The following is a 24,909-nucleotide window of genomic DNA, read 5'->3' as shown; positions in this document are numbered from 1 at the left end:
CTTAACGAGGTTCAGCTGCTAATTTCATTACATTGGTGTGCTGTATTGTGTTGTGTGGCTCTGTGCTGTGCCGCTGTGCTCAAGGACTCTGTCTTACCGGCGTCCCCGGAGCCGAACTCCCGCAGCGCGCGCTCGTAGCAGTCCCTCAGGCGCTCCATCCGTGGCGGCTCCTGCAGAGACGGGCAGAGAGGTTCAGTGTCGGGCGCTCGGCCCACGAACCCGGTGCCTGCTTTTCCAAACTTTCAGTCTGGGTGACAGAACCCCACCTCACCCCACCCCAATCCCCCCACCCCCTACCCGTACGAGGGGCTGCGTGTTCCTCACCTGCTCCCTCTCGATCCGGATCATGGTGCTGAAGAACTCTTTGGAGAAGGGCCGGCTCTCGTGCAGGCTGGAGGGAAACGGACAGCAGGGAGAGGTCAGTCGCTGTGGGCAGCTAGAAAACCGCACAATGCTACACAACAAAACAACTGCAACCAGATCACTCAGTTAAAAAGTGACATTAGGAGCAGACGCCCGAGTGACGGACCGCTGGCCCCCCGCGCTGTGCCGTACCTGACGAAAGCCCGCCTCGCCTGCTTGTAGCCCCCGCTGCGGTACGACCAGTCCAGGAAGCGCTCCTTCACCTCCACAGAGACGCTGGCCACCGGGGACAGCAGCCCCTTCTGCGCAAACAGGACAGACGACGCATCAGACAGGAGCAACGACGACAGCACTGAGACTGAAGCACAACTCAGGATTTCGGAAACAGCCACTAACAACAACATTCAGGACGATAACGTTACCTGGTAGAGGGCAGCGGTCTCCTCGGCGCTCTGGTGAGACTCACTCCACGCCACCCGCAGCCTCCACACGGGCAGGCTCTCCTATAACACATCACACACAGACGAGGCACGGTCAGTCTTTTAAAACGCTTATTTCTCTGTATTTTAGAGGGACAACAGTGCTGGCTAATGAGTCTCATTGTTTAGCCTGATTTAAAGATAAAAATAAACATTGGTAGCTTTCATTTTGACATCATAACCTAAACTAGATAGCCCTTATTAAAAAAAAAAAAAAAAAAAAAATCTAGAATGCATTAGTTTGCGTGCCTGCAACACACGCACATAGCACCCATTCTCTCACAACCCATCCCAGCTCACCTTGGGGTTGAGGAGGGAGAGGGCCTCTTCAAACGCCGCGCCAATGCCGGCCGCACCCAGCTCCAGCAGCACCGAGAGGCTGGCGCACCACGTCTCCACCGACCGGCTGAAGCTCCTCGTTGCCGCGAGAGCCACCTCCTCGGCCGCCTGTGTGCGTCCCAGAGACTGCAGCACCTGAAGCTGAGAGAGGAGGGACAGCAGGGACCGGTCAGTCCACAGCCCGGCATGGCACCGGTCAACACCAGCGCGGTGTGCCGGGACAGGACAAGTCTCTCCCCCGTGCGGTGGACCGTACCCATTTCTTATACAGCGGCTCCTCCAGCAGCGAGGCGTCGTGGGCCCTCTGGAACACAGACAGCAGCCTCTCCTGTCTCTGAGCAACGCAACAACACAACATGGGTCAGCACCAGGAACGCCACAATTCTCACAATTTCATACCCAACTGTTGAACACACACACACACACACACACACACGCCCCGACAGTGCTCACTTTGTCCTTCAGGTCCTGGTTGTTGGTCTTCCTGAGGAACCTCTCCTGGCAAAAGCGGACATAGCAGGTCCACATGACACCTGCAGCACAGAGACAGGCCACAGGGGACACAGAGACAGACAGCAGCTGTAAGGAATGAGGAGAAGCAGTACGACCCCACTCTCTCTCTCTCTCTCTCTCTCTTCCCCTCTCCCAGCTATCAATGATGCAGGACCACTGAAAGGACCCCTACGGTCTTAAATGCACCCCTCACACACAAGAGGTGGAGAGAGTTCCTTCCCAACCATTATTGTTGCGTTTATGATTATTACTATTATTATGGTTGTTATGATGATTGTAATTGCTGTCGTGGTGTGTGTACCTGTGGCGAGGCGGGCGACAGCCTGCTCGTACACCTGACAGGAGCGCTCCTCTCTGTGTGCCGCTGCAGCCGCCCGGCTCTGCGCCGACACAGACTCCGCCCCCGTCTCAGGACCCGCCTCCAGCTCCCGCCGCGCCAGGAAGTCCCAGGTCATGGGGTCATTGGCGTGTGCGCACTGGAGACTGGACACATGGCAGCCCCGTCAGTACAGACACACACAGATTATACCCACATTAATACACACACACAAAGCAGAACAGCCCTCCCCCTCAGGAAGCAAACTCACTCTTGAAGGATGGTCTGCTGCAGCTCCTGGGTGAAGTCAAACAGACGGGCGACGGTCAGCAAAGACAGCATGAACTGGGCCCCTGCAGAAAGGACAGTGGTCAGATACACACACAGAAACAGACAGACAGACAGAATGAGAGAGAGAGAGAGACAGACAGAGAGGGCCTACCTGGGATCTTCTGGGTGGCGTCTCTGTAAACAACCTCAGCCAGCTTGCCACTTACGATCTCCTCCGAGAACTTGTACTCCCCCTGCAAGAGAGGGGTGCGTTAACACTGTGAGCTCAGTCGGGTCAGCCGGGGACACTGGGCCGAGGGGCTGGCGCCACAGAAGAGAGGGGCTCAGAACCTACCAAGTCGATGTTGGCCTGCTCCAGCTGCAACTTCTGTTTCCGCAACTTCTCTGCATGCATCAGCTCCATTCGGAAATACTGCAGAGAGAGAGAGAGAGAGATAAGGTGAACCAGGGAGGAGTGGAGAGAGAGGAAAAGGCAGATGGACAGACAGAGGGGAAGAGGACAGAGAGAGAATGAGGGACAGACAGACAGGCCGGGAGGGAGAGAAAGAGGGAGACAGAAGCATCAGTCGGGGGGGCACAGTGCGGACCCTGACTGACAGGGCAGTCCCACAGAGAGAGAGAGAGCAAACCTGGACGCACCTCCTGGTACACCTTGCTGTTGTCGGGGTGGAAGCGCAGTGCCCTCAGGAACAGGTGCCGGGCGCTCTCCGATGAGCCACAATCCTCCATCTCCCACTTCGCAGCCATCAGCCACAGTGCTGGGGAGACAGACACAGCATTCAGTCGGCCTCTCACCTCACAGTCCCATGCAGTGTAACACAGCACCACAGTGACACGCCACCCCATGCACTACACGGCCCGGCTCGGCATGGCGCCGCACTTCAATGACTGCAGTATCTGGTATCTTTTCTTTATATAAATGTTGTAATCAATTGAACGTGTGTTTATTTACCTGGTTTCTCAGGGTGGATGGCCAGCATTGAGGAGAACACTTTGCTCAGTTTGATCTTTGTGTTCTAAAGAGAAGGAAATCAAACAGGGCAGGAGTCACTGCTACTGACCATGACACATCCATCCATCACGAGCAGACCTGGGCGAATCGCCTCCGCTTACTTACCCACTTCTTCAGGAAAGCAATATGGGACAGCCACAGCTGCACATCATCCTGAGAGAGAGAGAGAGAAAACTTTAGGATGAGATGCATATGGCCTAACTCAGTACAGGCCTAAAGCTTGCAATGGGAGTTCTATTACATAGCTGACTGACAGAAGTGTTGTAAAGAGAAAGGGCAGCTCTTCGTTATTCAAACTCGGCGTTCCTGCACCGCTGGCAGGATTTTACAGCCAACACCTGAAATACACTTCCTGTCCAACCGAGGGGGACCAATCAGAGCTACACTGTTCCCTTCCTCGCCCCACCCCGGCTCCTTCCCCTCTCCCTGTCAGACTACCAGGCTAGGAGCTGGATCAGCTGGGCTGCCAGCTCTCTGTGGTTGTGCGCTTTAAATCCTGTGCAATACGTTTTTCCCCTCCTTTTTTATCCCATTAACATTTTATTATTTTAGCATCAAGGCACATCGGAAAGGGCGTCAGTGTCTTTCAGTCAAACCTGACCATCTCCCCCTGGCTGCGTCATTTTTAAAAGCCCCAGACGCATATGCGCTGCCTACCTTCCACTTCCCAGTCGCACGTTTGAAAACGTTGTGTATCCTGTGAACGATGGAGAACTCGATCTCGTCTTTCTTAAAACTGTACCCCGTGCGCTGCAAAACAAACAGGGAGGGGTTAATTTTGTATAAGATGCACACTGTCACAGTCTTGCATTTCACTACGACTCCACAGCCATTACAGTCTCATTTAAATCAACCTTTTCTCTCTCTGACAGTTTTTCAAAACCGTTGAGGCACGATTTTTACAACAAATACTGTGACTTGGCAAGACTGCCTTCACAAGTCGTGCATTGTTGTACTTGGACTGAAATAATCACGCAGGAGTCTAAATAAAGCTCCTTCAGTCCCTGACTCACTGACACACAGCCTACACTCTGTTAGCCAGAGTTCAGTTACATAAAAACACATATAAATATCTGTACTTACTGTTCTTCTTTTCTTGATCAGCTCCAAGGCGTTAATTTCATACTGGAAAATAATCGGAAAACTATAAGATACTTGTTTCAAAACGCTCAACATCCTGCATGTTATGAAACTGCACTGAAGAGTTTGTTTGTTTTCTTCACTGGTGCCTTCTGTGAGGATGAGGATTATAATTATAACTTGACAGGCGATATCATGTGATCAGTCAGGTAAACAGGCATTGTGAAGGCAGCAGGGTAGTGCTGAAGTAAAGCAGCAGCTCTCAGCTCTCAGGTGATGAGGTCAGGTATTGACACTCACCTGTACGTATGTGATGAGTTCGGATATTGACACTCACCTGTATGTAGGTAATGAAATCCTCTTTGCAGATTATTCGCCTGTGCAGTTTATATTCCAGAGCCGTGGCTTTTTTGATCATGGCCCTGAAAACCAGAGAAAAATATACATTACATGTTTTAATTATTAAATTATCCACTGACACTATTCCATTTTTTCCATACACGTTTTTATTTATTTATTATCCTATTGTGACAACACATCCCATTTATACACATAATTAACCATGTAAACACAGCCGGGAGGGGGTAACAGCAAGGACTGAACCCACAACCCGAGGCCTGTCTGTAGCTCCTAGGTGGACGTCACCACAAACCCAGAGGTCAATACATCCAGGACACAGACACCATAACGCTGACAGAACTGGACTGGCTCTGTGCAGACAATAATCTGGTAGATCAATTAGGGGGACAGGGGGCAAAGCCTGGGTACGATTCTGCCCTGCCAGACCCGAATGAGGAGCCCAGATTTAAATAATAAAAGTGATTATATGAACAATAAAAACCACTCAACCCTACAATGGAGGTTAAACGCATTTTAACATAAGAACCCCGCTTTTGAGGTAGGATGTTCACGGGCTCCACAGGGTGAGTGAAATGCATCTGCCTCTTACTTCACTTCCTTCTTGGTAAACAAGCCGACTCTCTCCAGCTGTTCCAGCTCCGGGATCCGGTCCTCTATCCTCTGCTGGATAATTTCCGCCATGCTTGCCGGTTATTGTGCAGCTATCGATGTTGGCGCTAAAGTTATCCCGTCTTTAACACGGCGAGCCCCGTCAACACCGAGTCCACACACGTGTGGAAGTTGCGCTGCCTCGACTTCCGGTCCCACCCGTTTAGAGCGCCGTGCGGAAACGCCGAGACCGGCTCTGTGTGTCCGAGGCGCCCAGTGCCGCACTAAAACAGCTACTTCATCACAATTGTGTTTTCTTCTCCAACACCGCAAATACCATATGATATTGGATAATTACAATGTTAATCGCATTTTTTGAAGGTGGCACATTGTTAAAATAACAAGCTTGACGCGAGGATTACAGAGTCAAATGGGAAAGGCGAGAGGGCGGTGGCAGTGCAAACACAATGTGCTAATAACACACGACCACTTCCCTGCATGATACAATGGCGGAGCTCTGGGGTGAAAGAGGAGAAAATGAGTACACAGTGCTAACAATACACAACAGAGCACCAGCCCTCTTGGATGTGTGTGTGTGTGTGTGTGAGAGAGAGAGAGATTTTACTATAATTACTATTTATATATATAGTTTTTCAGTTGTGTGTGTTAAAACTGCATTGGCAATACAATTACTCCTGTTTGTCATGCCAATAAGGCAAACTTGAATCTGAATTTGAGAGAGGGAGAGGGAGTGTGTTTGTGTGTTTATTCCCCTAACTCTGCAGCTCCAAACTGTCCTCACAGACGATTGTTAAAAAGGAGAAGTGTCAGGGGAAGGGGGTTAATTTGTGTTTCCTCTCGAGAGTCAGTAACAGGAAACGACACGTCTAATTATGTTTTACTACTGGTTCTCCAAAAAATAAAGATGTCAGCAGTGTTTTTGACAAAATACGTCGCGCTGCCAGTGTCATTAGAAAAGACAATTGTGCGCCTCAGGGATTGTACTTTTCTCTGACCTCATATGGTTCTCCAAATATTGCATCATCTTAAATCATACTCCTGGGCCACAGGGCTCGGGACGAGGGACGGGCGCAGGTGAATCCCACTGTTGCCCTGGAACAGTCAGTCCAGTAACCGTCACAGTACCGAGCTGGGGAGCGGCTGACACGGAGGCTGTGATCGTGGTGAAGGAGCATGTGGGGTGTCAGTCCCGTGTCGGCACACAGGGGAAGATGGAGAGCCGTAGCCCGGCTGGCAGGATTAGTCTGTCATGGCAACCGAGCCCCCTGAGCCACATCTGCTGCTGTACCTGCGAGAGCCGACACCTGAGTCCACAGCCACACAAACACCCCCTCACCTTCCCCCACACGGCACACAAACATCCTCTGCCTCCCCTCCCCCCACACACACCACACTCACTAACTCCAAAGGCAGGTTCCCCAGTCTGACAGTGTGTGAATCTGCCCTGAGTCTCCAGACTGTCCCATGAACCCCTCACCACCTCTCACCTGAACCCCTAGGGCACTTGTACACCTTCTGTGATAATAATAATAATAATAATAATAATAATAATAATAATGACAATGACAAACATATATGAGAGCCAGCTGTCCAGCCTGTCACAGGTCTCTCTTGTCCTTCTGTCTGAGCCATTCTGGCAGTGTAGGGGTCTGCAGCCCTGGGCTCTGCTTCCCATACCGACCGCCCTCTCAGTTACATAATGGAACCAGTTATTGGCTAATTAATCCAGACCTCTATAAAGTGGGGGTGTCCACTGGGTCTGGAGACCCTGCTGGACTAGATTGTGTCTCTGCAGGACCAGGGCTGGAGACTCTGCTGGACTGGATTGTGTCTCTGCAGGACCAGGGCTGGAGACTCTGCTGGAGTGTGTATACCCGTTTATTCTTATTCACCGAAGTGTCAAAGGAGACAAACAGTGTTGTAGGGGGACAAAAGGGAAGCTTCATCATTGGCCACTAGAACACTGTTACACCGTAATGTCCCACTTCTCCACAGCTCTCTGTTGGCTAGGTCTGCCCGTTCTGTTTCCTGACATGTTATGCCACCATAACAACCCTTGTGTGTCTTGTGTGTGATGCTGCTGGCAACAGCATCTCTTCAGCAGGTATTTTAATCTCTGCTACACCGTGATCAGGACAGTGTTTTATATCAATAATAATGTGTTTTCCCGACCAGGCCTGCACAAGGTGCGTTACTGCCTGTGTGTGTGCGCGTCTAGAAGCGGCAGGCACTAGCAGCGACTATACCGCCCATGATGCACCGCGCCTCTGCCCCGCGATTTCCCGCAAAATCGTTTCAAAGAGGAAAGGAGCGCGAGCGGCAAACAGCGCCTCAACCGAACTCTCCTTCCAGCCCCGAGCGCTGAGTGACGCGCCGCGCCGGCCAATCACGGCGGCCCGCCTGTCCCCGAGCCGTGACGCGCGGCCAAACCGCCCGGCCCCATTGGCTGCAGCGCAGAGGCGGGGGCGGGCCGTAGGCGACCAGCGAGCTCGGCTGCGCCCCGTACGCGAGGGGAGTTAAGCGGAGTTTTGTCTGTTTTCGGGGGAGCGCCGCTGTAGAAATGTCACACCGGAGCCTCTAATATCGCCCCGCAGTCGCATCGCTGTGTTTCGCCCTGCTGGAGCCGCGGATCGGTTCGCTCGGCGGGGTTCGGGCGCCGTGGAGGAGCCGCAGGGAGGCAGTTTGAGTCTGTCCTTTGAGGAGCGCGCACGGTGGTTCTCCATGGCTTCTCCCGAGCCGCGGCGCTCAGGCAGGACTTAGTTCCCGGGTCCGAAAGTCGCTTTTTCTCGGCGTGATCGTCGCCTTTTCTCGTCTATCCAGACACACAAACACGCCTGTCCACCGAGGCGCCGCCAGCCCGTGCGGCATCGCCTCCCTCCCGAGCGCGGATGTTTATTTGTGTGTTTAATATATATACACGTATATATTCACATTTTTTGTAATAATTCTCCAGAAACCCGTGCGCGTCCTTTGTTGTGCAGCCGCGCTCGGTGGTGCTGTTGTGGTGCGGTGTGAGCGGCGCGGCTGCTCCTGCCTTCCGGCGGACGCGAATGGCTCCACAGAAGCACGGCTCGGCGGGCGGCGGGTCGGGCTCGGGTCCCGCTCCGGGCTCCGGGGCCGCCGGCGGGAAGGGCTCGGGTCACGGGCTGGGCTCCGGCCCTGGCGGCAAGGCGAACGGCGGACTCTACCCGGCTTCCGCCACAGCCATGGCCGCGGTCAAGAAGCCCAAGATGGAGCAGATCCAGGCCGACCATGAGCTGTTCCTGCAGGCCTTCGAGAGTGAGTACAGCCGGGGTTGTGTGTGTCTGTAGAGAGAGAAATCGCCAGTGATGTGTGAACACGAGGCTGGGGGTAACTTCGTGTGTGTCGGGCTGTAATGTAGCCTCGCATTGTGGTCCGGCGGTGCTGCAGATGCGGGCACTTTTGACTGCTGGGGGTCTCATACTGATTAGCTGATCAGGGATCGATGCCGTGTGCAGGGCTCTGTGGATGACACTGGGGTGCTGGGGAGCGACAGGGCTGTGGGCAGCGATGCGCACATGGGCACAGTGCAGTGCTTCGGCACATCCGTGTGTCTGGGCGATGCACTGTGTGTGCTGTATACGTGCTCTGTGCTCATAGATGCAGGCAAAAGTGGGGCATTGTCAATCAGGTGCGCGCTGACGTCATGTGTTGACAAGGAATGTTTGAAGCGCTGATTGACGTGATCAATAATGTCTGCGCATCAACAGGTGTGGACGAGTGTCTGTCTGTGGTGAGGACTTGAGGTGTAACTCCCATGTGACAGCAGCCGGTGTGACCGGTGTCCAGTTCAGTCAGAATTCAAAACGGCAGATAATAATGAAGTGAAAGGAGACTAGGACGACCCGGATCTTAAATAAAACCCTTTAAAGAACATTTTTGAAGTGTCGGTAAGCCATTATGCGTGATACAAAATGTCACATTCAGTCTCCAAAATACCGCACACGTGTCTGGTCCCAGGTTCTGGTAACACAAGCATATTCAGTCTTTGTCTGTCACGACCATGTTTTTATTTATTAAATGTTGTTAGCTAGGTACAAAACCTTGCCCCTCTGTGGTGTGCCCGGTTTCTGAGTTGTATGGGCTCTCTAGGGTGGCATCTCATGCTATACAAATGTCGGTTTGAAGGCGATTAAACACGTTCATGCTTGAAGAGGGCGAATATGGTTGCTGGTTTCCTCGCCTGGAGCTGTGCGTCTCGTTCACGCGTGTGGGAGGCGATCATACGTGTAGAGCTGCACTCCCGAGTGTCTAACTCTCACATGTTGCGTTGATAACCAGGGGCGGCTTTCAAAGGTCTTTCCGTTTCGGCTTTTAATTTGGACCAACACTGCATCCGTAATGAGTCCTGATTGATATTTGAACCCTGGTTTTGCCTTGCAGGGTAACCGTCACAATCACTCCAGAACTGGATGGGTTTATTACACTTATAAACAGATTGAAACCTAGAAACTCTTGTCATATCCGGTTTGCCTTCGCACGGTGCCTTAAAAAGGTGTTTTTCGACGTGTGTGAAATGTCCTGCCCTTATAAGAGCCGTACCATGAGGTCGGGAAGAGTTTCTGATCAGATGTAACGTGTTAGACAGTCCTGTGTGCTTTCAGTGTGACAGATGGGTTTAAAAGCTGCATGTAGAAAGGGTTTCTTATTTAATTAATTGAACTGTGCGATTGCTTTCAGATAACGCTTTAATTGAATACGATAGAGACAGGCAATACATGTTATGACTACAGCCAAGGTCAATTTTAATTCACCCCCCCTCTACACAAAAAATAATAAAAACGCAGCTGTGAAGTCCTGTCCAGAGCAAATCCATGTCTTTTCAGCTATGAGGTGCTGCCCCTTGGTGATGAAAACTATCACTTACTTAGCGATTTTAGTTTCTTATTAAAATGAAACCAGCAGGTCCTGTATTTCCACAGTTTCCTGCGTTGCTTTCTCTTGTGTATTGTGATAGGGAATCTGTAAGCAGTGCCTAATTTACAAATCATATAATATACAAACATACCTTTATACATATCTGTAATATTGTATGTTTTCTCCTTCCAGAACCAACCCAGATATACAGATTTCTGCGCACCAGGAACCTAATCGCGGTAAGTCCTTTTTTACGATTATCCTGAGGCTTTTAATTACAGCAAGTGATGCCTGTTTGGCTGCCAGGCTGCAGCCGGACTGCTCTGCTCTTGTGTGTGATGCATTGTGTGTGTTTTTCCTGTGTGTTGTAATCAGCCTGCCTCCCTCTGCCCTTACAGCCCATATTCTTGCACAGAACCCTCACCTACATGGCCCACCGCAACTCCAGGACCAACGCCAGGAGGTAAGTACCGGTGGTGGTGTTAAAATACATTTCCAGTGTTGCTGTGGAACGTACGCTCTGGGGGAAGTGAGTGTGAAGGGTCCAGTTGACAGCGCTGAGGGGTCTAGACTCTAGACTCCCACCCCATGGGTTTGTGTAGTAGCAAACGCGCGATGAGCAGTTTCTGCTAAAAACTGTGTGTCTCTGATACAGTTTGTAGACGCAGTTATTGACACCCTGCTGGGAGGCAAAACTAATGGGTGTAGAAGACCTGCCCTTGGTAATTAAGCATAGTTTACTGAGTTATATCTAACAACATAATGCATCTGCAAATAATAATGTAATTCCCAAGGTGCCGTTATTGCGTCTCTCTGCCGTTTTTGCCCCCAGCCCCTTAGGGTTTTGTCTTTAAAAATAAAACTAAAATGGGTCAGGGGGATGGACTGCTAGATAAAGTGTGCACTGCCAAGGTAATGGAGTCTTCAGTCGGTTGGATTGTGAACACGTTGCTGTACTCTACACACGTGTGTGTGTGTGTGTGTGTGTGTGTCGGACTCGGTGTTCCGCGCTCTTAAGAGTTTCTGGGGTTTTACCTTTTAATACAAAGGTGATGCTGTCTGTTTCAGATTCCCACTGAAGGAAAAGCCCATTTAGTCTGAAGGTAACTTGTCTGAACGACAACATTTAAACCATCTGCTCAGCTTGACACAGTGGAAAAATGTTTAGTTGTTTTTTGAGTGTGTCCTGTCTGTGATGAACTGAACTGCGGCTTCAGAGCTAGTGACGGTTTGTTTTATCGTCTGAGTGTTGTCGTGACTTGTGTTTGGGCTCAGGTTCATGTGCTAGTGCTCCCATATATCATGCAAATGGAAGCTGCATCTTCCTCTGTCCAGGAGATCAAAGGCATTGTGTCTGTGGGTGGGGCGGCTGGGGAATGAGAGAATGCAGTTTGCTACTCGTCTGGAAACCCAGCCACCCTTTCACCCTATCATCAGCAAATCGCAAGCACAGCAATGTGGCATGGCTGCTGTTGGGGCTTCAGTCATGGTTCTCTGTTAATACAAATGCTCTAGCTTTTGCCCCCTTGCTGTTGAGGACAGTGATGGGAGTTGCTACAGGTTCACAACGTTTGCATCCCCTGCAGGTATGCAGTGTGGTGGTGTATTTATTTATGGCCAGTAAGTTGCCTTTGATGATAACGATGGGCAGGAGCTCTCGTAACCCCCCCCAGTGACTGGAATACCTTTGCAAGGACAGACGGGCTGGTTTAGCTTGCAGAGTTTTATACATACAATAAACAAATTCTATAATCTTATCTTAGTCGGTTGGTCTTTTAGCTCGTGTGGCCCGTGCTGTACAGCTGCACTGTGGGGGTTGTGCCTGGGATGTGGATGCTTTACTGGAGTGTAGGGGAATGAGATGTGAGGGGTGACTGGTGCTTTGCATGGTGGATATTGGTGTGTGTGTGTGTGTGTGCGCGTGTGTGTGTCCATTATCAGGGACTCGGCCACACATCTGACTGTAGCTCCTGTGGTTTTTAATGTAGAAAAAAGCCTGTAAGTGTACTGGGAGGAAATTGTGTGATTGTAAAATGGCATCTTGCACTCCTTTAACATGGGGCCGGGCTGACACTGTTAATGTAGCCTCTGACCTCTGGCTTCGATCAACCGTATTGAGTCCAGTTGGCGGGCTGCAGGCCACATGGTGGAAGGCCCTGATTGGCTGGTGCTGTTCTAGGTTCTAGGAAGCTGATGGCACACGAGGGGCGGAGTCCTGGGTTCCGCGCTTCCTGTGGCATGTCGGAGGAATGAATGTTAGGCTGCGTTTCCTCTGTGTTGTCATGTGAACACATAGGCTAATAGACTCATGCTGCTTTAGTCTCTGGTATCTAGAAAAAGGAAATTCTATTTGTGAACTATTCATTTTAATTTATGCTACCATTGCAAACTTCGTGAGTTTTTGTTGATATTGATGACAAATTAACTTCTGGCTTTAACAAGATGTTGAAAAGTGTTTAACTGTGTGACTGTAGGAGGCACAGTTTGCGTTACACTCAGTCAGTGTTAGTCACTGGATGACTGTGCCGGTCAGCCCACCTCAGGCAGTGGGGGCTTTAAAATGTGTTGTGGAGGGACAGTTGGTCTCCCCTGAAGCCACGCAGAGGCCTGCTGCAGCAGCCACCTGTGAGAAACCCACTCCGGTGCTTACTGGGACGGTTTACTGACCCTGTGGACCAGTGTCAGTGTGGACAGACAGGTCTCTGGTGAAAAGTGTGGGGTTCGTTTCTCACGAGATGTCTGTGTTTGAATATCGCCAGACTGCTCTGTCTGCAGTGCCTCTATCAGGCATTGGTCTATGTGAGAAGAACAGAAAAAAACAGCCTGTCATCTGATCTTTTGTTACTGTATCTTACCAATAAGAGGTGGTTGCATCTCTGTTCTTAGTAAATAAAAAAAACATAATTTTAAAGTTTTAAAGAGTGTTTGTTGCATTTTCACTTTCAGAAAGTCGTTCAAAGTGGACGAGATGCTGACGAAAGTGGAGAAGATGAGAGGAGAACAGGAATCCCACAGGTAACTTTGGTTTTGTTTCTTCCTTTCTTGCTAAGAGTGTAAACGTGTATTTTGGTGTCTAAGAGTCTTGTTTCTCTCTCTGCAGCTTGGCCTCACACCTGCAGCTCACCTTCACTGGTTTCTTCCATAAAATTGGTAGGTGTCCTCTGTCCTTCCCACTGAGAGAGAAGCCACAGATTTCCCAGTTAAACTCATGCAGCCTGAGGAATAGTCTTTGCTGTACCTCACAGAATACCGCCTCCTTCAGCCCTCACTCCCCTTCTAAAAGAGCGATTTAAAATGAATCCATTCATCAATCTGTTGATCGATCGATCAATTTAGTATTGTGTGTGGCAGCCCTTCCCACTTCTGCCCCAGAGTGCCACACGTGGGGACAAACTGCACAAGGCCTGTGTGTTCATATGTTCAAAATAAGAATGAAATGCAGCTTCAGACAAAGTGGGGCGAACATTGAGGATTCCAGAATGTATCGTTTAAGTGATCAGAGATGTATAGAGAGCTCTCAACCCTGTCAGCGTTAACAGTCAGTGATTTTCTCTTCAGTGATTTCACCTAGAGCACTTCAAAGTGCAGTTTTGTTTTGATTGAAACTTACTTGCAGTGATGACACGTTACATGTCAGCAGCCATTTGAAAACAACACTGAGAAGAGTAGGTGTCACAAACTCTGCTTTGTATCTTTTCTCTTTTCAGAAAAGCCATCACAAAACTCAGAGAATGAACAAAACTCTGTGTCTCTAGAGGTGCTACTCGTTAAAGTCTGCCACAAAAAACGCAAGGTAAGGTATTGTCGGGCCATGGCTGAGCCGTATGTGTGTGTGTGTGTATATATATATATATATATATGTGTGAGTGAGAGATGGAGAGGGAGCTTGTGGGTTAGAATGAGTGAGAGAGAGACAATGTGTATGAGACAGTGCATATGTGTGTGTGAGTGAGAGACAGTGTGTGATTGTGCTGAAAACGCTCCAGTGTCCTTGTCTTCCCTTGCTTTCCTTGTTCATGCCTCCCACCTTCGCTGCTTCATGTCTGATGCAGCCTGGCGTCCATCCTACAGTCAGACTGGTTACTGAGTCATGGCAGATCACTGGCTGTCAGGCCGTGGGCTTCAGGCACACATGTGCCTCTTCACAGCATGATGACGCCATGTGGGGATCGGTCACACCTGCTGCCATGGGGGTGTGTGTAGTGCAGGGCAGGGTGGGGCAGCCGGTCACTGTGAGAAACGCAGCTGGGTGGCGTCTCTGTGACGGGCTGTGCTCCATCAGGACCAGAGAACCAGTCAGGATAGGGAACTTCCTCCTCTCCCCTTCTTCTCCCTCTTCCTGCTTCCTGTTCCCTCCTCCTGCCTTCTCTTCTCTTACTTCTCCCTCCTCCCTATGGCCTGTTTTCCTCTCTGAGACCCAGTGTTCAGAGAACAGTGGCATTGAGGATAAAGAGCCTCTATCAGGAGTGTGGGTTCATTAGTGTGAGAGAACATGTCTGCTAGTGTTGTCACGTTACCAACATTTTGATACCAGTACCAAGTCATGAATTTCGATGCTTTTCATAAAGAAAAAAGGGGAAACACTGCATTATACTGCACAGCCTAATTTCAAACCTGGACAAAATTTTTGTGGTGCTGCTGCAATTTCTAATCTCTAATCTCTGAACAAAAACAAAACGAGAATCTGAACAAGACGGGAATCCGTGTCTATACTTCACGCTCTCTGATCATGGGTGGTGTTCGTGTGTCCCACAGCTCACTGTGCTGGCTGTGTGTGGCTACGCTCTGTCTGGCGTCACACGTATCTCATCGAAGAACGCCTTTCTTCACAAACCCTGCAGAAATCGAATTCTAGAATTCTATATCTATGATGTTGACAATGCGGCTTCATTGTGATAAATTGTCGTTCATCTCCACTAACTAGGTAGCAGCAGTAGTTTTAATTCAGTTTAACCCATCTCTCTTGATCTCTGTGTCTTCTCTTTTCTCTCACAGCCACAGCTCGCCTCACGCAGCAAAGTTTCAGAGCTGCGCTGGGCTGTGGCGATTTTGTGTAGACTTCTGCGGGTGGGGCTTATTGACGTTATGCAGAAACTTTGAGAATGAGCATCTCTGAATCTCAGGCACAGTTCTGCACAGAAATTTAGAGACCTCCGCTCTTGTTGCACGGCTCGTATTTTACGGAGTCTCCGCTGTTCACACGCCAATAGCTCTACATCATGGCTGTCTGCGTTCTTAATGAGACGGATGACAGTTAGCCAGATCAAATCATCATTCACATATTAAAGTATTGATTTGTTTCAAATTGCTGGTATTGTATCGTTTTAAAAACTCCAGTACTCTTTCAGTACGGGTATACCGTGCAACACTAGCATCAGCCCCAGTCTTAGTTTGTGGGGGACTCGTGCATATTGTAAGAGATTGTTTATTTGTGATTTTTCTTAACAACTTAAGTTAAACTTAATTTCCTTCAAAACAGAATTTCAGTGAAATCATATTTAGGTAGCGTTCTGTACTTTATTAATGGGGATTTTGGGTGTTGAGGACATTTTGGAGGCTCAAAGATTATAACATGGGAAGCAGTGGGGTTTCATTTACGTTAGATGAGATTTCTCATAACGAGACGTTTTCAAGGAACGAATTATAGGAGTAGACCCATCTCCATTAGTGTCATTCTTTACCATCTGCGCACAGCCACTGATTGTGCCCGTGCCGCTGCACTGCACCCATGACGGTGCCGCTGGTGTTGTGTGAACTGTGCTGCCTGTTAACTGTTTTCCTCCCTCACACCTGGCGGGTGAATAAACCTGTGGTTCTGATTTGCTGCCAGGCTCTTCAGCACGAAGGGCTTTGATGCGATTGTGGGACGAACAAGCTGCTCGGCTGCTCGAGCGCGATGGCCAGCCTCCCGGGGCCGCCTCTCGTTCGTACCCCTTCTCTTCTTACGTTCTTGACCTGTCTGTGAGCCAGCATGAGAGCGGGGTCGTTAGTGTAAAGAGTTCTGACCCTGACTGGCCTCCTTGCCCCTCCAGTCGCTGTACTAAGAAGCATTTTGTGTGTGTATGTGTTTTGCAGGATGTCAGTTGCCCAGTCAAGCAAGTGCCTACAGGTAAAAAGCAGGTGCCTTTGAACCCTGACAACAGCCAAACCAAGCCGGGCAGCTTCCCCTCCCTGGCCGTGTCCAGCAACGAGTTCGAGCCCAGCAACAGCCACATGGTCAAGTCCTACTCGCTGCTCTTCAGGGTCACCCGGCCGGGCAGGAGGGAGCTCAATGGCCTGACCAACGGAGAGACCAACGAGAACATCGGCAAGTTGTCCGCCATCAGCACACACACGGCTCTCCTGTTGCTCATGTGGTGCGCAGCCATCCATACTGCCACTCGCTCTCGTTGTCTTCGTGTTTGGTGTTGTGCCGAGAGATGCTGACACCCCCCCCCCCCGTCTCTCCACGTGTTCCAGATGTGACTGAGGAGCCGCCGCCCCGGAAGAAGAGGAGCTCCTCCCACCGCGAAGACGGAGAGACCACATTCGTAGCCCAGATGACTGTTTTCGATAAGAACAGGTGACTTGGCTCTTGAGTGCCGTCTGTGTGATCTGTTTGTATGATGTTTTTGTGTACACGTAATTTAATCTGTATGACTATGCGAATATCTGGTCGTTTTCCATGCTGCGGACAATGATTTGACGTTCCGGAAGTGGATGCATTGAACACATCATAGGAGTACTGGTTCTAGTTACACGTCTCTCCTCCCCCCCCAGGCGCCTGCAGCTGCTGGACGGGGAGTATGAGGTGTCCATGCAGGAGATGGAGGAGTGTCCGGTCAGCAAGAAGAGAGCCACGTGGGAGACCATCCTGGATGGGAAGGTGGGTGGCTGGAGAGCGGTGGTCTGAGCGGGCAGGGCTGGGCGAGGTGTGTTGGGTAAGGAACCTGACCCATGACCTTCGGACCCCTGACTGTCTGTCCCATCTGTCTCTTGTCTCCTCCCCCTATCTCCGTGCCGCTCTCAGAGGTTGCCCCCATTCGAGACGTTTTCTCAGGGACCCACTCTGCAGTTCACGCTGCGCTGGACGGGTGACTCCAGTGACAAGTCCACCGCGCCGGTCGCCAAGCCCCTGGCCACACGCAACTGCGACGCCCCGGCGCTGGAGAGCAAGCCCAGCTCCCTCAAGCCAGCACAGACAGTAGGTAAGGTCCCGGGCCGCCCCCGCCGGGCCCCCAGAGTCGGGTGATATCCTGAGGGATTTTAATTTTCCTTTGCTTTAATCCGATCTTTTTGATCTATTTTTTTGTAATCCGGTTTCTTTTTTGATGGACTCCCTGTTATTTTAATACCAACCCTAATCGGTTGCTGATCAGTTCTTCTCCGCACTCATGAATTGATTTGATGGGTGAAAGTTTCGTTCTACAGAGCATAATCGGCTTGATCTTCAACTGATGAATCCCAATCTCTTTTGGTTTGTTCTTGTCTCCAGCCGTGAAGGACTCGATCAGTACGGACCTACAGGCGCGCCGGGAGCACATCTCCTATGAGCCCCGGCAGAAGCTGCGCATATTTTACCAGGTGAGGGTGTGGAGATGATGCTGTGGTGCGCAGGGTCTTGTGTCATAGGCTGCTTCTGTTAAAGCCCCCCAGGGCTGCCTGCCGACGCCACTCTGCCAGTGTGGAGCGTGCCGGACAGGGGCGGTGGAGGACTAGAAATGGCACTAAGGTCTTAGTCAAGTCCAAGACGAGATTCGCAGATCTGTCCTCACGACAACACACACACAGTGACTGGAGTGTGTAGTGTATGTAGCCCAGGTGTCTGTGTGTGTGCGCGGGCCTATAACAGCTTTTTGAAACTATTACCAATCGGCAGGAATGAATGCCAATAATGCACAGATTTTAATTCCTCAAACTATTGGCTAAATATTACTATAAAATCCTGCGTCAGACTTCAGACAAAAAATAAATACATGTTTTATTTGGTTTTACAGTTGTTATATTTACCATCGTTTTTTCAACATAGACTCCAGTGACTAATGCGATGCGAAGCGGCACTGTGCACACCACTGAGCACCATGTGAAACACACACACACACACCCATTGAGAAACGCAGGGCTTATAAACCCATACAAATGTTTTACTAAAAACCTCATAACCAATAGAAAGTGTTTTTGAAAGCTGTGCTGCATTTTAAGTATCCATGGATTTTGGTTAGTGTTTATAAAAAGACACTTATGAAAAGTCAATTTAAATCTCTTTTCAAAATTATTAATAGTAACTAAAGCAATTACAACAATGTTTGCTAAAGATGTTGATTGGATATCATCAAGCAAAAATTGTCTCCAAATGACATACAAGCTCAGATCACAGTAACACAAATCTAAAGAAAATGAGTGGAAACACGCACCTCTCAGACAATGTTGGATAAATGTGAAACTACACTCACCTAAAGGATTATTAGGAACACCTGTTCAATTTCTCATTAATGCAATTATGTAACCAACCAATCACATGGCAGTTGCTTCAATGCATTTAGGGGTGTGGTCCTGGTCAAGACAATCTCCTGAACTCCAAACTGAATGTCTGAATGGGAAAGAAAGGTGATTTAAGCAATTTTGAGCGTGGCATGGTTGTTGGTGCCAGACGGGCCGGTCTGAGTATTTCACAATCTGCTCAGTTACTGGGATTTTCACGCACAACCATTTCTAGGGTTTACAAAGAATGGTGTGAAAAGGGAAAAACATCCAGTATGCGGCAGTCCTGTGGGCGAAAATGCCTTGTTGATGCTAGAGGTCAGAGGAGAATGGGCCGAGTGATTCAAGCTGATAGAAGAGCAACTTTGACTGAAATAACCACTCGTTACAACCGAGGTATGCAGCAAAGCATTTGTGAAGCCACAACACGTACAACCTTGAGGCGGATGGGCTACAACAGCAGAAGACCCCACCGGGTACCACTCATCTCCACTACAAATAGGAAAAAGAGGCTACAATTTGCACAAGCTCACCAAAATTGGACAGTTGAAGACTGGAAAAATGTTGCCTGGTCTGATGAGTCTCCATTTCTGTTGAGACATTCAGATGGTAGAGTCAGAATTTGGCGTAAACAGAATGAGAACATGGATCCATCATGCCTTGTTACCACTGTGCAGGCTGGTGGTGGTGGTGTAATGGTGTGGGGGATGTTTTCTTGGCACACTTTAGGCCCCTTAGTGCCAATTGGGCATCGTTTAAATGCCACGGCCTACCTGAGCATTGTTTCTGACCATGTCCATCCCCTTATGACCACCATGTACCCATCCTCTGATGGCTACTTCCAGCAGGATAATGCACCATGTCACAAAGGTTGAATCATTTCAAATTGGTTTCTTGAACATGACAATGAGTTCACTGTACTAAACTGGCCCCCACAGTCACCAGATCTCAACCCAATAGAGCATCTTTGGGATGTGGTGGAACGGGAGCTTCGTGCCCTGGATGTGCATCCCACAAATCTCCATCAACTGCAAGATGCTATCCTATCAATATGGGCCAACATTTCTAAAGAATGCTTTCAGCACCTTGTTGAATCAATGCCACGTAGAATTAAGGCGAAAGGGGGTCAAACACAGTATTAGTATGGTGTTCCTAATAATCCTTTAGGTGAGTGTATGTTTATAAAACTAAATCCTACATCGTGTTTTGGCTGTGATTCGTATTGCAATACTTTTAACATGCTTGGTAAATAAATTACACTTTTGAGAGAATTTGTAAATACATTTAAAAACAAGAACAACGACACAGCTCCCTCTTGGGAGATGTGCAGGAAGCACAGCTGCTGTGCACTGTAAACTGTCCCTGTTGGATCAGCAGTATTGAGCACTGAGGAGGACTTGTGAACCTGATGAGTGTAAAATGCAAATATAAGTTAGACCAGTACTTAACACTATCTTATTTGCTCTTATGTATAGAACATGCACATTTTTATATTTTTATTCTCCCATTTACTAATTTATTTTTTATTTAGATTTTTGGTTATTTATGATGAAAATTAATATGAATCTAAAGTTTATTGTTCAAATGTAAAAATCCTGCCTCTAAGAGCCACATTTGAGGGATCCATGCTAGAAAATTGTGCGTTTTGCATGCTAACAGAATAAGTAAATATCGGCCGATATATCGGTTATTGTAACATTTTGCTTCCCAAATATCGGTATCGGACCCAAAAAAACTATCGGTTGATCTCTAATATGCAGTATAGTGAATGTAGCCCGGGTCTGTGTGTATTTATACAGTATGCGTATGGAGCCGCTGTGTGTGTTGTGCAGTTGTGTAATCTGTCCCCCTGATGTCTCCAGTTCCTGTACAACAACAACACGCGGCAGCAGACCGAGGCACGGGACGACTTGCACTGCCCCTGGTGCACGCTGAACTGCCGCAAGCTCTACAGCCTCCTGAAGCACCTGAAGCTCTCGCACAGCCGCTTTATCTTCAACTACGTGGTAAGACCCCCCCCCCCCCCCCCACAAACACACACTGCTGCCTGAGAGCCCCCTCTAGTGGACACGGGGAGCCGAGCACACACTTCACTGTTCACGTTGCTTTGTGGTTTTATTTTATATTATACAGGTTTTTTAAATGGGAATGACTGGATTATTTGAAGAGAAAATATAGATGCAGACTGTGCCATATATGAGTGTTAGCAGGTTATTTATTGGCTTTTCTTCATATGTTTTTATATTTTCATGTTCCTGAGCTGTCTGTGGGGCTGAGAGTGGGTAGACAGTATTGGTATTGTTCTGACCTGTCCTCACTCTGTTCCTCTCCCTCCCTCCATCTCTCTCGCTCTCTCTCCAGCCTCACCCGAAAGGCGCCCGGATAGACGTGTCAATAAATGAGTGCTACGATGGCTCCTACGTGGGGAACCCTCAGGACATTCACAGCCAGCCCGGCTTCGCTTTCAGCCGCAACGGTCCAGTCAAGAGGACCCCGGTCACTCACATCCTCGCCTGCAGGTTCGAGAGGCCGGGGGTGTTGGGGGGGTGGGACTGATCTCTCCTCGTGAGAATAACGGTTGACTGGAGAGGGGGAGGAGGGGTAGGAGAGACAGAGAAAGACAGTCGGAGTGATGGGTGTAATTGGGTGAGTTGGAGTGAGTGAGTGACTGAGGGGGAGGGAGCTTCTGAAAGGGTGATAAAAGTGCCTGAAGGAAGACGACCCTCTATCCTTCCTCTTCAACCCTGCCACCGTCTTCCTCACGGCTGTTGTAATGCCGCCCCCCCAGGCCCAAGCGCACGAAGCCCAGCCTGTCGGAGTTCCTGGAGTCGGAGGACGGGGAGCTGGAGCAGCAGCGCACCTACATCAGTGGCCACAACCGCCTGTACTTCCACAGCGACAGCTGCCTCCCACTGCGGCCGCAAGAGATGGAGGTGGACAGCGAGGACGAGAAGGACCCCGAGTGGCTGCGGGAGAAGACCATCACGGTGAGACGCAGCCACGCCCCCAACAGTACCACGCCCCACCCGTGCCACGCCTACACGGCACCATGTCCTGCTGCTCTGTCAGTCCGGTGCATTGTGATGACTTTATTTTTCCTCCCGCAGCAAATCGAGGAGTTTACGGACGTGAACGAGGGCGAGAAGGAGGTGATGAAGCTGTGGAACCTGCACGTGATGAAGCACGGGTACGTGGGTGGGGGGGCGATGGTGGTCTACAGAGCACATGTGGCGTTTACCCAGCAGTGTCAGTCGGCGTGTTTAACCCTCGGAGTGCCACAGGGCCGATGCAATGACATTGGAAGATGCTTTTGTGTTTATTCAATACTTCGTATCGGCTTTAAGATGTTTTTTTCCCCTAGAGAATAAACGTATTCACATAATGTATAACGTGTGTCTGGTATGGGAACAATGCAGAGACCATGGACAGACCATGGTTTTGTTGGTAAACATATTGAGGAGTTTATATGAAGAAATGACCCGTGAAGGTGTCCACGTGACTTATTGTTTTGCTGAGATTCTAGAGGTGCACGTCTTGAAAAATGTCTTGAATTCACCGTGAGGCCGGTACTCTGAGGGTTAACCCCTGGGGCTGCCCCCCCACCCTGAGAGCCGCTGTGCTCGACTCATTGCTGTCCTCCTACCCCCCCCCCCCACCCCACGCAGCTTCATCGCAGACAATCAGATGAACCAGGCCTGCATGCTGTTCGTGGACAAGTGCGGCAGCCAGATCCTGGAGAAGAACCTGTGCCGCAACTTCCTGCTGCACCTGGTCAGCATGCACGACTTCAACCTGGTGAGCATCGTGACCATCGACCGCGCCATGGCCCGGCTCCGCGACGCGCAGCAGCGCAGCGAGAGGGACGAGCCCGGCGACCGCAGCGCCCCACTGCCGGCCCTCACTGTCACTGCCGCCGCCGCCCTGCTGGAGGAGCAGCAGAGCCGAGAGCTGCCCAGCGAGACCGCTGCCGGCGAGAGGGCCCCCGAGCCCGAGTCCGCGGCCACCAAACAGAACAAGAGGCAAAAGCTCTGAACTCCTGCACACCAGTATGCACACACACACACACACACACAACACACGTACACACACAACATACACACACAACTCACACTCACACACACACACACACACACACAGAGCGACCCAGAGAGCGGGGCTCCAGACTGATCAGACAGCGGCACCATGGAGCTCCAGCCTGGGGGGGAAGGGGCTCAGCATTGGAACAGGATCTTGTTCATGAGTTGGGGGGTGGCGGGGAGGGAACAGGCGGCAGGATCCATTTTCGAGATCTTTCTGGTCTTCTGATGTCATAAGACCCCCTGTTGTTCTATCAGTTTATTGATACACTAACCAAGGGGGTCCGTAGAGGGGAGGATCGCTTTTCTGACTTTGTATTTTAAAAACACACTGTCAATCGTGACTGAGTTACTGACTGCACATCACCGGTAAATATCGTAACGGGCTTCAGCTGACGAACCAGGGGACGTTGAAATCATGGCAACTTTCGTCCTTTCCGGTGCTGCGCGTCTCCCTGCGAGCCCATCGTGGCGCAGATGTCGCTTCAGGGGCCGGTGTGGAAAGACATTTACTATTAATATATTTTACCTAGAAAAAAAAAAAAATGAAACCAACAAAAAAAATAATCAAACCGACATAAAAAAAAATTCAAAGATTTTTCTGTTGACTCTTGCTGGCAATTTTTTTTGTTTGTTCGTTCCTACATGCGGTCGGTTGGTTGTGCGTTTGCGGTTGAATGCAGCGTTTTCGCGCCAGTGCGTTCTGATGACTTGAACGGTTTTATTTTCCTCACCCGTACGTATTATTATTATTTCAGATTTCCGCAGTAAACCGTAGACGTTCTGCCGACACAGGCTCTCGGCAGCGTAGTGCACTGGTGCTGTGCTGTGTTGTGTTGTGGTGCTGTTGTTGTGTTACACACGGCCCTTGCCTGGCCGGAGGCTCGCCCAGCGGTCGCCCTGAATTGGCTGCAGACGCCGGCCGGACCAGAGGAGCCTCTCACACTTTATGCAAGGAGTGGAGCCGTGGTCTGTCCATGGTCTCTCACCGGGTTGGAGCCGCAGACACTAACCGACAACTGGCCGTGTCGCCCCGCATGCCGGACAGTGTTTATTACACATGCGATTGTTTACACAATTTCCAATGGAAACTTGTTTTGTTTACTTCTAACCGTACCAGTGAGCTAGAGTTGGTATTTTATTTTTGCCGGGCCAGCACCGAGGTCCGGTGACGTGGACGCCACCTCATGACTTTCCGGTTTTCAGTTTTTATTTTTTTAATGTACTGCCATTAATTACATTCTTCATATTTAAGAGAAAAAGAAATGAGAGGTTGCCACACGCGGGAGGTTCACACATGCTGCTGCGCTGGTGTTTCTGGTACCTCAATTAATTTCTGTGTTGGAAATCTGGGAAGTCGTGCACCCCTTCTGTGGAGACTTTTGGGACATCAATGAACTCTTTAAAAAGAAAAACGTTATAATTTTTTTTTTTTTTTTTTTTCCCTCCGCTACTCCTAGAGTAATTATGGTGACTGATCCTGGAAAGGTAGCAATCCCACCGCAGTCTGTGCCCACAGTGGGTCGCTGTTGAGGAGTAGCACCCCAGGGTGTGGGCAAATTGATGGCGGTTTTCGTCCCGGAGGAGGGTTTGAGCTGCGTCTCGTTCGTTCCTCCTTTTCCTTTTCCTTCGTTTCTCTGAACCTCTTGTTTCACCAGCTGAGGAGGATTTGTCTGCGAGATCCTTTGGGTTATATTTACTCTCCGGGATGAGCAGGAATCTCTTCTCGACTGTTGCTTTAATTGCTAAAGCTGTGCACCTGTGTAAAGATTGACTAAATGATGATAGACTGTGGGAGAGGATGTAGATTAAGGATACCTGCTTGCATTGTTTCTTACGTGGACGGATGGTGCTTCAGAATGGACGACTGGCATTGTTTTGCACAACTTATTTCGATGGCCCCTGACGGGAAGGAGAAGGAAAAGACGGGAAGTGAGAGAAAAATCTAAAACCAAGAAATGTCATGAAACTACATTGTAAACGCCACCTTGTCAAAGTTGTGAATTTTGTAATAAAGGAGTTATAGAAAATGTTGATGTCTTCTATTTAAAATAAAAAGTAATTTTTACGATTGTCACGGATGGTCGTTCTGCCGTTTGAATGGCTTCTCTTCATCGTTCTCCTCGTCCTCAC

At 49.6% G+C, this 24,909-nt stretch overlaps 2 protein-coding genes across 2 annotated transcripts in view; one reads left to right on the top strand and one right to left on the bottom strand.

Moving 5' to 3' along the window:
- LOC136749688 (U3 small nucleolar RNA-associated protein 6 homolog) overlaps positions 1 to 5,571 on the bottom strand; it is a 6,164-nt gene extending 593 nt beyond the window's left edge. Inside the window, exons 1-18 of the mRNA XM_066704173.1 lie at positions 5,343 to 5,571; positions 4,731 to 4,815; positions 4,397 to 4,438; positions 3,971 to 4,063; positions 3,419 to 3,466; positions 3,254 to 3,317; positions 2,941 to 3,059; positions 2,636 to 2,713; positions 2,453 to 2,534; positions 2,282 to 2,363; positions 1,996 to 2,177; positions 1,635 to 1,714; positions 1,438 to 1,515; positions 1,143 to 1,322; positions 786 to 866; positions 556 to 665; positions 325 to 391; positions 98 to 170 (exon numbers count right to left, since the gene is read on the bottom strand). Coding sequence (XP_066560270.1) covers positions 98 to 170; positions 325 to 391; positions 556 to 665; positions 786 to 866; positions 1,143 to 1,322; positions 1,438 to 1,515; positions 1,635 to 1,714; positions 1,996 to 2,177; positions 2,282 to 2,363; positions 2,453 to 2,534; positions 2,636 to 2,713; positions 2,941 to 3,059; positions 3,254 to 3,317; positions 3,419 to 3,466; positions 3,971 to 4,063; positions 4,397 to 4,438; positions 4,731 to 4,815; positions 5,343 to 5,434 — 1,636 coding nt within the window. The 5' untranslated portion in view covers positions 5,435 to 5,571. The remainder of the gene's footprint in view (positions 1 to 97; positions 171 to 324; positions 392 to 555; positions 666 to 785; positions 867 to 1,142; positions 1,323 to 1,437; positions 1,516 to 1,634; positions 1,715 to 1,995; positions 2,178 to 2,281; positions 2,364 to 2,452; positions 2,535 to 2,635; positions 2,714 to 2,940; positions 3,060 to 3,253; positions 3,318 to 3,418; positions 3,467 to 3,970; positions 4,064 to 4,396; positions 4,439 to 4,730; positions 4,816 to 5,342) is intronic.
- Positions 5,572 to 7,848: 2,277 nt separating this feature from the next.
- Positions 7,849 to 24,853, top strand: LOC136749685 (polycomb protein suz12). The gene is made up of 16 exons (XM_066704172.1): positions 7,849 to 8,641; positions 10,433 to 10,479; positions 10,639 to 10,703; positions 13,187 to 13,255; positions 13,341 to 13,390; positions 13,948 to 14,033; positions 16,316 to 16,547; positions 16,700 to 16,802; positions 17,000 to 17,105; positions 17,250 to 17,427; positions 17,715 to 17,803; positions 20,563 to 20,706; positions 21,062 to 21,219; positions 21,489 to 21,687; positions 21,808 to 21,887; positions 22,366 to 24,853. Exons 1-16 carry the CDS (start codon positions 8,413 to 8,415, stop codon positions 22,730 to 22,732), a joined length of 2,202 nt encoding a protein of 733 aa, XP_066560269.1. The 5' UTR covers positions 7,849 to 8,412; the 3' UTR covers positions 22,733 to 24,853.
- Positions 24,854 to 24,909: the final 56 nt, after the last annotated feature.

The sequence above is a fragment of the Amia ocellicauda genome, chromosome 5, assembly GCF_036373705.1.
Source record: "Amia ocellicauda isolate fAmiCal2 chromosome 5, fAmiCal2.hap1, whole genome shotgun sequence".
NCBI lineage: Eukaryota > Metazoa > Chordata > Actinopteri > Amiiformes > Amiidae > Amia > Amia ocellicauda.
Note: the sequence above shows the minus strand (reverse complement) of the source record. Positions and strands in the feature narration are given on the sequence as shown.